This window comes from Neolamprologus multifasciatus, chromosome 1 (genome assembly GCF_963576455.1).
Source record: "Neolamprologus multifasciatus chromosome 1, fNeoMul1.2, whole genome shotgun sequence".
NCBI lineage: Eukaryota > Metazoa > Chordata > Actinopteri > Cichliformes > Cichlidae > Neolamprologus > Neolamprologus multifasciatus.
Genome location: NC_140439.1, coordinates 35,751,343 through 35,767,121, shown reverse-complemented (window position 1 = coordinate 35,767,121; position 15,779 = coordinate 35,751,343). Strand labels below are relative to the sequence as shown.

General features: G+C 36.6%; 1 protein-coding gene across 1 annotated transcript; it reads left to right on the top strand.

Annotated features, from left to right (window-relative positions):
* Nucleotides 1–2,155: 2,155 nt before the first annotated feature.
* Nucleotides 2,156–15,367, top strand: LOC146526179 (adhesion G-protein coupled receptor G2-like). The gene is made up of 14 exons (XM_085180827.1): nt 2,156–2,291; nt 2,716–2,834; nt 7,431–7,506; nt 7,666–7,807; nt 8,076–8,201; nt 8,914–9,036; nt 9,158–9,203; nt 9,543–9,637; nt 11,817–11,935; nt 12,272–12,540; nt 12,617–12,710; nt 12,988–13,114; nt 13,290–13,446; nt 14,233–15,367. Exons 1-14 carry the CDS (start codon nt 2,284–2,286, stop codon nt 14,325–14,327), a joined length of 1,596 nt encoding a protein of 531 aa, XP_085036953.1. The 5' UTR covers nt 2,156–2,283; the 3' UTR covers nt 14,328–15,367.
* Nucleotides 15,368–15,779: the final 412 nt, after the last annotated feature.

Here is a 15,779-nt window from a genome sequence, read left to right as displayed (position 1 = left end):
TCCAAATAGAGCACATTTCATTCATAATGTTGTAAATCCAAGTCCATTATGTATTCATGATTTGAGTCCTGGGTTGTGCAAAATCCCAGAAATAAACCCTAGACAAAGTGAATCTGTGAACTAAGGTGTAGGTCTATTAGGTCATGTTGTGGTGATTCTCGAGTTGGGGAATGGGTGTTCATACTGGAGTGCAAAATTAAAACCAAGATGGACAAGAAAAGTTCAAAGCCATCATGTCTTCAGTTTAGAAAAAAGAGAAAAGAAGAGGATGAGAAACGAGCAAAAGATACAGGTAAGCAGGTGTGTCGTTGGATAATGGCAGGTCATCCTGAAACAATCAGAATCAGAATACTTTATTAATCCCAAAGGAAATTAGGTGGGTTACAGTTGCTCCAAGAAGAAATGGTAAAAATAGTAACAGTAACAGACTAAACTACAAACAATACATTATGTTACAGATTTTAATATTAATTAGTCATTGTCAATTGTTGATGTGTCCTCTTCTCACTGTAAATTCACATTTTCAAATTCAAATTTTATTTGTCACACACACACAACCATACACAGTATGACATGGGGGTGAAATGCTTGTAGCTGTACAATGCCCGACCGTTAAATGACAGAAAAAAGTTTTACAGTATTTACAATTTACTACAAAATTTACAAATTAACTTAGGAATTTACAGTAAAAAAAAAAAAGTGCAAATAGCAGAAAGAGATTATCAAGATTATAAATTATAGGGATTATAGGAAGTGTGTGGTGGTGCGTGTGGTGATGTGATGTGTGTGAGAGTCCAGTCCTACACCTGGTTCAGGGCCCGAATAGCCTGGGGGAAGAAGCTCCTCCTCATTCTCTCTGTTTTGGCCTTAAGGGAGCGGAAGCGCTTCCCAGACCTCAACAGTGAGAAGAGTCCATTGTTGGGATGGGAGAGGTCCATCATAATCTTCCTAGCTTTGGACTTGCACCGCTTGGTGTAGATGGACAGCAGGTCAGGGAGCTCTGATTGAATGATGCGTTCGGCTGAGCGCACCACTCTTTGCAGATCTCGTCTGTATGACAAATTATGATGGCTGTTTGGTAGCCGTTTGCATACTATGCATACTCTCTCTTCATATGTGTGTGTCTGTCTTTTCTCTGGTGAAATTCAGTATGGTTGCGCCAGAGGGGGTGTTCGCCCAGGGCACCAAACAGGCTAGGACCGCCACTGGATAAATGTATGGATCAGAGTCTCTGGGTGGCATCTAGACAAGATGGGCTTAATTTTTGAGAGCTACGTCAACTGAAAGAAAGAGGACTTGACTACAGTATTCCTTAAAGCTTTACTGTGACTCTTTGGGCACATGCATTTGAGACTAATGTGGAATAAGTCTGGTTTTGCCCTGCCCATACAGCTTTAGAGCTCATCCCACCCACTTTGGGCCTGCCCAGCCATTTTTGATAAAACATATTTATTAAATAGGAAATGGTCACCTAACTGCGACCACCTTGTTGCTACATTTGCTTTTAATCAGTCTCCAACAACAAAATAATTTGATACAATTACCAGAAAACCATTTATTTTTCCTAGTCACAAGGAAATGTCATCCTATTTTAACTCAAAATAGATGAAACAACACAAACACATACAGTCATTAAATGCAGATTAGATAAACCTCAGATAGTATCAGGTTCCATCGCCTTACAGCATCACTCTGTTGTTCATGGTTTGCAATGCAAATCAAGGTTTTTATGCAAATGCAAAACTTTAACACCAAGCTGTAAGATTAGATATAACTGTTTTCCCACGGGCTTTAACTTTTGACTTGTAACAACTGGAGGAAAATCGCACTGTGCATAAACTGGAAATTTGTGTTCATCTTAATTTTGTTTCTCAAAATCAGAATCAGTTTTATTTTCAATTTTATACACACAAAACTTAATGTAGTACTGTGTTCTGCTGTCCATAGTCATAATCCAATTTTCCTGATATTGATCAATGACTTGCTTTGAGGGAAAAAAAGTAGCTTTAGTAGTAGTTTTAGTGCTGAACATGTGAACAGAGTAAAGTATAATATTTCAATGATGTCATCCTGTATTTGATGCATACTGAGTAGTGACAAGGAAGATAAGAAATGTATTTTTTGCCAGTTGATACTTCCTCTTTTTTACTTACTCAGAATAGCATTTACAGTTGTTTCATCAACTTCCTTTGCAGCTCTTCAAATTCAAACCCCCCCCCCCCCCCACCCCCGCTCTGTCACTTCTGCTTTGCTCTGTGTTTATTAACTTAGTTCCACAGCAACATGGAAAGGTAGGCTATGCTTTGGTTCACTTTAAAATACATTTTACTTTCTGTGTTGATGCAAATAACAAGGGTTGTTAGTGTTATTAGAGTCATTCGACTTTATACTTTTTTTAATTTGTGATTTTCTTTCAGTGTATTTCTTAGGATTATTGGTAGTAGAAATAGGAGGAGTTGAATTCGTTTTATTTCTATACCTGCGTTTTTTTATAACTTGGTACAGTCTCTAAAACTCAAAATCTTTATGTAGAAAACATATTTTGCATTGTTGTGATGATGAGTCTTCAGGGTGATGATGATCTACCTTCAGCATAATAGCAACAAAATAAATTTTGTGCTAATCTAAAAAATTAAGATATTTTAATCAGAAAAAAACTTTGACTGAAAAGCATTGCCTTTTTTTTCCATTCTAAATGAGAGAGTCTCTTCACAGGAAGAAGAGCTGGATATTCTGGTGGCTGATGTCTTTTGTGTCTTATTGCATGCTTTATCCGAATTCTCCGCCGGAACTGTATTCCTGCAGGAGTGCATGCAAAATATCAGCTCCAATAAGTAAGTTGTTATATTAACTACTGTAACAAAAGAATGACTTTATTACTGGAACAGCCAGACAGCCAGACAATTTAGATTCTAACCTAAGAAACAAGGCTTATTCACTTTTTCTTTTTGCCTTTTATGAGTTTGAATAAAGTAAACTCAGCTTGTTTTCTGTCAATTTTAGCTACATGTGTTTCTTTCTTTTATACTATATAAAGAGTCTGTACACACTATATTCTACCAAAGCCCTAAAATGTCACATCCCTTTAAATTACATTAAATTACATTACTACACTTTAGACGAACACATCCTATCCTCAGTGTACTGTCTGCAACTACTGTAGACACTACGACATCCTTTAAATTTGAAAAACATTAATACTGAAAGACTTTCAAGTCACATGTCACAAGTCACAAATATTTTATTTACCACAGAACATAAATAACATAAAATATGCTTAAACTGAGAAATTTTACCATTTTAAGCACAACATTAGCTCATTTCAAAATTGATGCTTGCTACAGGTGCATGTTTACCATGGTCTTCTTTTCAAAGCAGTTTGAAGACCTCTGGGAATGGAGGTTCTGAGTTTCTGTAGTTTTGGTGTTTGAATTTGGTCTCATTCTTGCCTGCTGAAGAGTTTGTGGTCATCTTTGACATTGTTTTCATTTAATGAGGCAGCAAATGTTCTGTATAGGTGAAAGATCTGGACTGCAGGAGAGGCCATTCAGTACCCGGAGTCTTCTCTGACAAAGCCGTGCTGTTGTAATAGCAGCATTATGCAGTTTTGCAATGTCCTGCTGATATGAAATCCGTTGTTTTATAAATCTTTTTATTGGGATTTTTTTCATAGAAAAAGGAACATAGCAGAATACAGTTCCAGTGTCCAGATTAGAAGTCCATTGACAATGGTAATACAATTTCTGGTGATGCCCTCCACTCCCGCCACCCAATGAAAACAGACAGCCAGTGGCTCCACTGCTAACCTGAACAGGAGAGGGTCTAAACCTTTATATATACCTTTATATGTTTTCCAAAACATGCAAGTTGCCCAGACTTAACACATTTGTTCAACACCATAATAAGACCAGCAGTTTTAACTAAGTATAGGTCAAACTCCAACCTTCCTTTCATATCAGAAATTCTTGAAAGAGTAGTTGTCAAACAGCTAACAGATCATCTGCAGAGGAATAGGTTATTTTAAGAGTTTCAGTCAGTTTTCAGAGCTCATCACAGCACAGAAACAGCTTTAGTGAAGGTTACAAGTGATCACGTTGTGGCATCTGACAGTGGACTCATCTCTGTGGTTATTCTCCCAGACCTCAGTGTGGTGTTCGATACTTTTTTTTCCCCCCCGCCTGTCCTGTTTGGTTCTTTTACCATCAGAATTATTGTCTAAAGGTAAAGAAAGCTGCCCAATGGATTTATTTTACCAAATGGACCATCCCAGCCTTGCCGTATTGGTCTATTAGATTCACCTTTTATTGTTTATTTTATTTTATTTTCACTTGCTTAACACAGGACAGACTTGACTGGGGGAAAGAAAGAGGGAAAGAAAAACAGCAGGGAGGAGGAATGGTGATAAAGGGCAAAAAACAAAAACCAACAAAACAAACAGACTAAAAATACATATATCAATCACCTGGATCACCTGTTGAGAAAGAAAAAAGAGAAAACAAGCAAAGAAAAAGAGAGCAATACAATAAACAACATCTATGTGAATATAACAGTAAATACTAAATATTTAATATTATTGTGCAGCACATGAGATCGACAGCGCACAGTGTGCTTTGAGGTAGGAGCCAAAAAGGGTGTAGTTTGTGTGTGTGAGCACCCGTGTGTACACCTGTGAGCATGCAAGCTTGTATTTAAAAGGTTCCTTTATGTAATGATCTGCTAGAGGGTGTGGGGGGCCACAGCCCCGTCCTCCAGGGCAGGAAGCAGGTATGGAGGAGATCCTGTGGTGTTTGATATTGCAGACCATAATATCCTATTAGAGCATTTAGAGCATGCTCTAGGTATTACAGGTACTGCTTTGCAGTAGTTTTTGTATCATATCTATTTAATAGACTCCAATTTTTTCATGTAAATGGAGAGTCCTCTTCACACACTGAGGTTAATTATGGAGTTCCACAGGGTTCAGTGCTAGGACCAATTGAGTTTACATTGTACATGCTTCCCTTAGGCAGCATCATCAGAAGACATAGTATACATTTACACTGCTATGCAGATGACACTCAACTTTGTCTATGATCCATGAAGCCAAAGAACACACATCAATTAGTTAAACTGCATGAATGTCTTAAACACAAAAAGACCTAAGAGCTAACTTTCTCCTTCTAAATTCGGATAACACTGAGGTTATTGTAGTCTGCCTTGAAAATATAGTATCTACCCAATATGTAGGACTGCTTTCTTCCTTTTGTGCATTATCTCTAAAATTAGAAATATCCTGTCTCAGAGTGACACTGAAAAACTAGTTCATGTACTTATCACTTCTAGGCTGGACTACTATAATTCAATATTATCAGAATGTCCTAAAAACTCCCTGAAAATATGGAACTTGTCATGACCTTTGATCAAAGGCCATGACAATTTGCATATTATTGACGAAGGAACTGACCACACAGCCCATTGTTCATTCAGTGGGCTCGTTTCAATCACTGTGCAAATGTACGCAGGTTGGAGAAACTTGCAGTCAGCTAAGACTAAAGAAGTCACTTGGATGAGTGATGAAACACTTCTCCCACGGAAAACATCCAGATAAACAGAACCATCCTTTTGGGGTAGTTCATGAATTTATTACTTCTAGCCTGGACTACTGTAATTCATTATTATCAGGATGTCCTAAAAACCCCTGAAAAGCCATTAGTTAATCCAAAATGCTGCAGCAAGAGTACTGACAAGGATTAGAAAGAGAGAGCAGATTTCTCTGCTCTACATTGGCTTCCCTTCATTGGCTCCCTGTTAAATCCAGGGATTTAATTTGGATTTCAATCCATAATTGAATTCAAAATGCTGTTCCTCACATACAAGGTTTTGAATAATCAGTCCCCATCTTAGAGCACTTTGCTCTCGCACTGCAGGCTTACTTGCTGTTCCTAGAGTATTTAAAAATAGAATGGGAGGCAGAGCCTTCAGTTTTCAGTTCCCGCTTTTATGGAACCAGTTTCCAGTTTGGATTCAAGAAACAGAAACTTTCTCTTAGATTAGGCTTAAAACTTTCCTTTTTGCTCAAGCATATAGTTAGGGCTGGATCAGGTGACCCTGAATCTTCCCATAGTTATGCTGTAATAGGTGTAGGTGCTGGGAGATTCCCATGATGCACCGAGTATTTCTTCTTCAGTCACCTTTCTCACTCACTATGTGTTAATAGACCTCTCTGTGTTGAATCATACGTGTTATTAATCTCTGGCTCTTCCACAGCATGTCTTTTATCCTGTCTTCCTTCTCTCACCCCAACCGGTCACAGCAGATAGCCGCCTCTCTTTGAACCTGGTTCTCCTGGAGGTTTCTTCCTGTTAAAAGGGAGACTTTCCTTCCGACTGTTAATTGCTAATAGGGATGATATGACAGTTGGGTTTTACTCTATTTGTATTATTGTCGGGCCTACCTACAATATAAAGTGCCTTGAGGCAACTCTCTTTGTACTTTGGCGCTGTATAAATAAAATTGGATTGAACTGAATACTTTCCCACTTTGAGACAATCAATTTCAAATGAGTTTTGGCCCACAGGACATGATGTCGCTTCTCAAACATGTTTAAATGTAGCTTCTTTGTTGCATGATAGAGGTTTAGTTGGCATCTGCAGATGGCAGATTGGACTGTGTTAATCGACAGTGGTTCCTGGAAATATTTCTTGGCCCATTAAGTAATGTCAGTGACACAATCATGCCGGTGAGTGATTAATAAACATTTTCAGCCTCGTCCTTTATGCACAGAGACATCTTCAGTTTCTCTGAATCTTTTGATTATGTTATGCACTGAAGATGATGAGATTTGCAAACCCTTTGCAATTTGATGTTGAGGAACATTTGAAGTATTGTATGATATTTTGACAGACTCCTCCACAGATTAGAGAGCCTCAGCCCATTTTTACTTCTGAGAGACTGCCTCTCTAAGACATCTCTTTTATAGCTAATTATATTAAAGACCTGATATCAGTTAACTTAATTACTTGCTAAATGTTCTCTCAACCTTTTCATCTTTCTTGCTTTTTCAGCCATTTGCTGCATCATGACATTTGTTTGCTGAACTGTAGCAAACATCAGATTTGATTTCATTTGAAAGTCTTTTGGTTTTCTTTTTCTTTTTTTTTCTTTTTTTACCAAATTTAACAAACATTCCAACTCTTCCGGAATTCAGGTTTTATATATTACAACTTGTTTTAAACAGTCATTATTCTAACATGGTAAAATTAAATATTTAAAAATAAACCTCTAATGCCTTCCTCTTACATCTCCATTTCCCAATAAATGTCTTCATAAAGAAATCTGAAATTGTATAATAGGTGTTTTGAGATTAAACCTTCATATATTCTGTGGACATGTGGGGTGCTTTAATTAAACTGTACAAGGGTTCAATGTGTGTTCTTACATTTTGTCTACAGGTCGTAATCAGACCGAGTGTTGTATGAATTATACAGATAATGTTTTGAAAACGGGAAACCTCAATGACTCTTTGAGGTAAACATTTGAATTATTTAGAATACATTGTGTATCTGTCTGTGTGTGTGTGGGGGGGGTATTTTTGGGGGGGAATTAAACACTTGACTGTTTTCTACATTAATAAAAGGATGTAAATTGTTAATATTGTGTTAATATTTTTGCATTCTACTCCCCAAGAGACATTTGGACTCTAGAGAAGGTTCTAGAGGAAACAGAGGTGGATGGGAGCATGCAATTGTATGTAAAGACTTTTGTCGCTCTTCTGCACAAACCCAGTGGTCCCTTCGGAGGCCTTGAAATTTATGCCAGTGACACAAAGGTAAAAAAATAAAAAATATTCACACGATCTTATTGAACAGTAGTTTGTAGTCAGACTCCACATGTAGTCAGAAATACCTTCCAAGTAGTGATGTACAGAGCTGATATTTAGATCCAATGTTGAGCGTGAGTCAGGCATTGATGACGACCGGCTTATTTAAGATCTGATCCACTGTATTCAATCTAATGTTGTTCTGTTCGAGGTAATTTTAGTGAACGTAATCTAAACTAAATCTTTTTCTATTCTTGGCATGTTGATGCTGATACAGGTAACACCAGATGTGCCTCTTCTCAACAGTAAAGTCATTGTCCAGCTGCCAAGAGAACTGAGTGCTGGACCGAATAACAAGATTGTGTTCTGCATGTTTAAATGGCCTGAATCAAATAAGGTCAAGGTAAACTACACTTCTTATTTAAAAACATGTAGAAAAAGGATGTGGTGAGCTATAGAACAATATGATCTTTGTATTTACACATTACATTTAAACTACTGCTCATGGAGCTTGTGGGTTTTGCTTGTTTTAGTCTAATAAAATAACATTTGGTTTTTTTTTTCTTTTTCTTTGTCAGGTTATATATTTTTTTGTTTACCACTTGTTAGGAAATGTACTCCTGTTTATTTTCACATCATTATAAAGGTGTTTTAATCAAATTTACATGTCCTTTTAAATTTACATGGAGGGGTGTATACACATGGCATACAGAAAAAACAATCAGATTTTAAAATCCCAGCTTAACAAGCCTATCAAGCTTACTGTCACCAGCTACACCCAACAGCCAATAAAATTAAACCCAATCAGCTTCTGAATTTGCTGGATGCTTGAATTATTTGTCCAGTGGGGAATTTGTACTCTTTAGCATAGTGACATTATTTTATTAACACATAAAGTGTAAAATTAGTACACATATTTTTGAAGGAAGTTGGGTACATCAGGAAAGAATCATCACCTTTTTTTTCTAACAAAATGTAAATTACTTGCATATCAAACAGTGTAAGTAGATCACTTAGTAGTGTTTTTCCATTTAACACAGAAGATTCAGAAAATAATATTAAAACTGTCTTTGCAAAACTGTTAAACCAGCTGACAAATTTGCATTTTATTGTAGAGCGTTGAAAGCCCACATGAAGTATATGATCAAAGACTGGTTGGTCTGAGTGTGCAGGGCAAGAACATATCAGATCTACAGGAGCGCATCAACATCACGATGGAGTTTACCAAGGATATCGACGTAACTATGCTTTTTTGAACATTTATTTCAGTCTTACCTTCTGTAATTTAATTGCATAATTAGTTGACACATATAATATGCTGTACATTTTGTACAAACATGAAATATGTTTGTGTCATAGGAAACTCAAAAACCCTCGTGTCAGTTCTTTAATTATTCAACATACAGTAAGTAACGAGTATCACATCTGTCATGAACAGTAATGTACACTGCTCAAACATTAAATAACGGAACACCTTTTAATCAGAGTACAGCAACAAGTCAGTTAATCTTATGGGACACATTACCCATTCCACTTGATTATAGATATCCATCACGATTTATTCCCCCCTGAAAATCTAATGTTTCCAAAGTGTTCCTTTAATCTTTTTTGAGCAGTATAGCGCAACAATATTTTCATAAGTTAGACTCATTGTGGTTTGTGTTTTCACTCATGGCCACCTAACTGAGCTGATGTTCAGAAATGTGATCTTTTGCGTAATGGATCTGTTTGGTTTGCTTACCAGCTTTTAGTGAGGATGGCTGCGTCACACACTGGACACCTGGTCAGACTAACATCACCTGTTCCTGCACCCACCTCACATACTTTGGTATCCTCATAGTAAGACTGGGCTCATTTATTATGTAAAGAGGCCATTGTTTGTCCATTGTTCTTCACTTCTATCAACAAACACTTATCAGCAAACACTTATCTGAACTGCCTCAAACTTTGCAGCTTCACAAGGACATGCCAGACCATTACTCACTTTACCTTAATTCTGCCTTCAAACAGGCTTTTCAAGTGGTGTTAGGAAAGAGACCGCAAGCTAAAAATACACTGCAAAGTTTAGTCATACTAATGGGTTTAAAAGTCACACAGCTTCTCAGAAAGATAACTTTTTACAATATCTTATTTACATCTTCAGTATCCTTTAACCCTTCGTGATGAAAGGTTGAGACCACAAACCACAAAATTGCACAGCTACATTTGGTAGCCGTGCACGCTACCACACACACACACATACGTGCGCACACAGAGCAACTGACTGCTTGCATGTGAGGTCTTTAGAAGTAATAGTTATAGTAACTAATACACAGGTTACTTTGCATTCATTGAATTAGTACAACTAAAGAAGGAAAAAAAGAAAAAGCATCTTTTATATGGCAGCAAATCTCTTTCAAATCTCTTTTCTAAAAAAAAATCTCTAAATAGAGACATTCACTTAATTTCAACATTTTCCTTTTCTTTATAGTTCAAGAAGATCATATCTTTATAACTCTTTTTGAACTGTTTTATCTTTGGTCATTGCTTTAATTCCATATTCAAACTGTTCTACAGTTTCACTCCATGCACAGAAACAAAAAGCTTTTTCTTGCAGTACACACCTTCCCTATATTGAAGTTACAAAAACCCCTTAAATTATAACTTCTTTCCAAAAAAACATATTCTGAATATTATTGCAAAAATAGTGAGTTTGTATGATCCCCATAAGCTGCATTGTGGATGATTCAAACAACTTTTTTTGAAGAGTACAAAGTGAATGTAATGCTTTTTAAGTTATTAATTTTCACTGACTCTTTCGATATCAACACCAGTACTATTTCCAAATAACATAATTTTAGTTTTATTCAAATTTAATGATAATTTGTTTTTATCCAGCCAGAACTTCACTTTACTTATTTCATTAGTCATATGATCCAATAAATTCTGCTTCCATGGTGTTTCTGTTTTTTTGTTTTGCTTTTTAAGTGTTTGATGCGCTCCGATGCCACATGCATGGGGGTTTGGTATACAACCTTTTGATTCTCTATTTCCTATCTTTCTCCTTTCATAAAATCACATTTGCCAGCATGTAAAATCTGCAGTTTAATGTATTTTTAATTAGTGAATATCTATGTAGTTCATGTGGTAATAAAAATATGTTGTTATAATTTTGTTGCACAATCAGAATCACTTATCATTTAGAATCATTTATTTGGCCAAGTTTGTGCGCACAAACAAGGACGGTTCACTTTGCTCTCTGCATGCAAAGGAAAAACAACATTTTTGCCATGTTACGGCTCTTCTATATAATAAATACACCGTTTAACCTACACATTCACTGAGTGTCAAAATTATGCATACAAATAAAATAACAAATATAATTTGTTATAATTGTAGATACATTTGTTGTGCATTTTCTTCTTTTCCTTCTTTTCAGTTTGGTGTCATTCTTGATGGTGCCACTAGAAGACACCAAAGTAAAAAGATTTCTTGTACAGAATTCTACCTTCACCTGCTCTGCTCAACTTGTTTTCATTCAAATTACTATCCTGCCATCCTTGAAAACAGTGCCAAACTGTAACAGTGCTGTCTGTTATTGTATTGCAGCAATGTAGTATTGGTTGCTCGTGCTTGATTACTTACACTTTGCCTACCTTAATTCTGTGTATTTCATTGCATGTTATTGTCTGTTGTTATGTTATGCTTGTTATGATAGTATAAAGCATATTTAGTTAATGCTTTATTTTATTTTTCAGATGTATTCAGCTGTTCTTTTAACTTTCTTTTTAGCCCTGCCCCCATTTTCTTCAAGGGACTTGTACCATCAGAAATAAGAAAGCATACTTAATAGCTTAGCAGGTTAAATAAAGTTACATTTGCAGTGTAAAAAAATAATAAGTAAGACAAGTATTTGCTTCCAACATGTTGTACCTGTTGGTCTGTTGACCTGTCATTGAGCAGAAAGTGAAAAGGCTTCTGACTAATTGTTATAATACAAATAGTGAAAGATGATATAAACATGTGTTTTTCTCCACAGATACCCGATCCTTCCATCACAAAGAAAGACCAAGAGATTTTAACACACATTACTGTGATTGGCTGTAGTATTTCCCTTTTTACTTTGGTCATAGCCATTTTGCTCTTTATTACAAACAGGTAAAAAGAAATTCATATTCTTCCCATCTTCATCAGTCCTTCCTCTTTCACATTTTTAGTACATCCTGTAATCTGATTTGCCTCTGCTGTTGTCCTCTTTTCTCAAACATCCTCATACCTTTGACATATGACTAGCCTGTTTTTATCTTTCAGTTGCCTTAAAACATACTGAAATCTTCCTCCATTCACTGGCATTCACTGATCTTCTTACAGCAAATGCTATTGTTACTCTATAAATAACTCTTCATCATTTCTTTCTTCTCTCGTTATGGTCTACCATTCCTCCAGTTGTGATACAGTATGTTAATTATCACAGATCAATTCTCTGTGTGACAGGAAACTCAGACAAGATGTCTCTATGAAGGTCCACATCAACCTTGTAATTGCCCTGATGCTCCTCAACCTGCACTTCCTGCCCAGTCAGGCAGTGGCAGCAGGGTCTCCCTCTGGACTTTGCTTATACATGGCTCTTTTACTTCATTATTCCCTGCTGGCCACTTTCAGCTGGATGGCCTTGGAAGGTTTCCACTTATATCTTCTCCTGGTCAAAGTCTTCAACATCTATGTCAAGAAATACCTGCTCAAACTCAGCGTGGTGGGATGGGGTGAGTGGAATCAATTAGGGAGGGAGCTGTCATTATCAATCTGGATGTAGATATTAATTAATTAATTTTGATCAAGGTGTCCCTGCCATGATTGTGTCAGTGGTGGTGATCATAGACAGAACGTTTTATGGCCTTGCCCCTCTGGACGCATCTCACTCCAGTACTGCAATGTAAGATTTGCCAGCATGTAAAATCAAGAATAATGATTTACATTTTCACATTTGCTTATTAACTGTTTTGCCAATCAGAGTTTCTGTAAACATGCATGTTGGAGAAGCAGAAAGCTCCTTTTCACCAAGCATCTAATTTGCTAAAATTGAAACATTATTTCCTTTTTAGCTCTGGTGATGCTTTTACTGCACTACCTGCATTAATGTTTCTTTTACAGAACACATAGTTGATTTTTCAATTTTAGAGGTTAAAACATGATCTGTTCTTTCTTTTTAGATGTTATATAACCAATGACAAGGTAAAGTGGACTACAGTGGTACTGTTCAGCTTGGTGTTCCTCTTTAATGTAATCATGTTTGGGGTGACAGTCAGACGTGTTTTTATTCTCCACCACACCAGAGAGGTAATTCTCTAGTCTTAAAAAAATATATATAAGTAGTAATCCATCAGTGTATTCATTGGAAACCGTAAACTAGCAATGAAGTGTTTGTTGTTTTTTTTAAATGATAATTTAAGGTCTCAAGTCAAATTTAAGATTGTGTGTAACCTGCTATGTCATTCTATATTTGGCAAATCAGTTTGGGCAGAATAACCTTGACAAATTCAAGAAAGACATTTGTACCCTGGCTGGAGTCATGACTCTGCTCGGCATTACCTGGGGCCTGGTCCTTTTTTCATTCGGTCCCCTGACCACTCCTGTCCTCTACCTCTTCTGCATCTTGAACTCCCTGCAAGGTCTGTAAACTCTCTCTCACACACACACACACACACATACACACACAGTTGAGTATGTGGGTTCTGGCCGAGACTCAATATCTCTGTTCCTTGACACGGATGAAACTGATGACAAGCCTTGCTTTTCTAGTAATTGAGCTGCTGCCTCGCAGCATCAAACTGATTCCACCAAACGTTGTCACCCATGGTGCAGCAATCAGCACATCATGCTCTGTGTTTGCTCCACACTTTCACTCCATGCCTTAGGCAAAATCAGGAGACATTGCTGAACATAACGTTCCTCTACATGTTCAGGATCCAGTGCACATGTTGCTGACACCAGCTTAAACAGGCCTGACTGTGAAGTTCAGTCATGTTAAGCCCTGTGAGACTGGAGATTGACTGTTTGCAGCCTATTCACGATTGCCTGGGTAGAGTTTTGTCAGCCATATTGTCCTGCAAACCTTGACTTGGATCTGTGGAAGGCTGCCTGTGGGTCCCAAGTGCTGACAGGGAGAGGAAACAGTCTTTTTGTGGTGTCCTTTTCTTTGGATGCCCACTTTGTTTGGTGTTTTTTTATGGGTGGACACACATACTTAACTCTGCTGCTTAATGCAAAAATCCATTTTCATTATAGATACAATTTAGGAGGAAATAGTAGTATAAGATTTTTTTTTATTACATTTTATATAACATTAAAAAGGAAATCTCACTAGAGTTAAATTTGACACAGATGCATGATTTCATGAACTCATCCGTTTCCCATCTAAACCTGTACATCTCTCTCTCGTTCCTTTGTGACTGCAGGTTTCTTCATCTTCCTTTGGTTTGTGATGTCACTGAGAAAAGCTAAAACCTCGGCTACTAAGATGAGCAGTGAAACACGCAGCACTAACGGCTAGTTTAAACACTAGTAGCAACAACTTAATAAGAGTCTGTGTGTGTTGGTATAATTCATATTGTAATACAGTGACAACATGATTATGTCCTCTTTAAATCATGATGTTTATTTATACAACAGCACATACAACAGTTTATTCATACAAGGCAGGTGAGCGAGTGTGAATATTAATGTTATGTTTGAAACTTTATTGATGAAATACCTAAAATCTTTGTGGTGAGGAATTAATCTCTCCTAAGAGCAACTTAGAGGATGTGTTCCCTTTGCATTGTAAGCTTTTCTATATAGCTTATAACTATATGGTTTATAATTTATGTCTCCCATATTTCCAACAACCATATCCATAGTCACATTCTGTGTATGCTACCGTTGTATATAGTGTTTCATCTTACTTATTTTATATTTGTTTCTATTTTATTTGTATTTTTTGTATTTTCCTTCAGCTATCTGTACCTGATAAAGCAAAAGCTTTGCCCCCGTGGGATCAATAAAGTCTTATCTTATATAAATATATATGTACATTATAAGTTTGTATCCGAACATATATTCTTGTATACCTGTGTTCCCAATATTAAAAGCATAATGCTGTTACTGTGTGCTTGTTTTGCTGTTAGTAAAACAATTCTGTTTTACTGAGTTTATTACTAACAGAAGTAACGTTAAATCAATCAGATCTAAAAACAGTTCCAACTTGATTCCTTAAAATCAGCTGATTTTTATTTATTTGTAGAATACCTTTGTAATGTAATGTAGCCAGACAGAATTTTCCTTTCATAAACTAGTAAAATTTAGAATTGTAGCCATCTAAAGCCAAAATCTTGTTTCATTCCCTCACATCCTTTTTGTCTAAACAACTTTGAGCATCAACATGGGATGTATCACAGTTTTAGTATAAAAACTGCACCATTTTAATACCTGTAATACCATTAGTTAATATAAACAAACAAATATGTGCGCTAGCTATTTGAACTTTAAGATAATTTATTGGAGAACCTTTCAAAAGGTACATTTTGGGTGCAGTCCCAAGAGTCACATCACCAATATCCTGACTAGGGATCCGATACCGGTGCCAAAACGGTACTTTTGAAACGGTGCCGGTGCTTAAACGGTGCTCAAACTGGTGCTTAAAGAATGGAGAACACAAAATTGGTCCAAAAACCTCTCATGTTCAGCTGTTTTTTTGTAAAAAGATAACAATGTTAGCCTTTTCTGCAGCTATGGGGCATATATGTTATCACTCTTGGCTGGAAGCAGCTTAATCAATGGAAAAAACACAAACTTTGTCCAAAAACCTCTCATGTTTAACTGTTTTCCACTTTTTCTTTGGTCATTTTAGCCTTTTTGTCCAGGGTGAAGGGAGTATCTGCCATCAAACAAGAAGACAGCTGCATGTAGCTATGATGATGTTTGCTAGTTCACCTTACATGCATTAATGTAATAACGTGGTTAGCCT

Bases quoted from the DNA above. Each gene is read 5' to 3' on its own strand.
- LOC146526179 (XM_085180827.1), top strand. The intron at 12,711-12,987 runs GTAAGATTTGCC...CTTTCTTTTTAG, and splicing joins TCTCACTCCAGTACTGCAAT to ATGTTATATAACCAATGACA. The intron at 13,115-13,289 runs GTAATTCTCTAG...TTGGCAAATCAG, and splicing joins TTCTCCACCACACCAGAGAG to TTTGGGCAGAATAACCTTGA.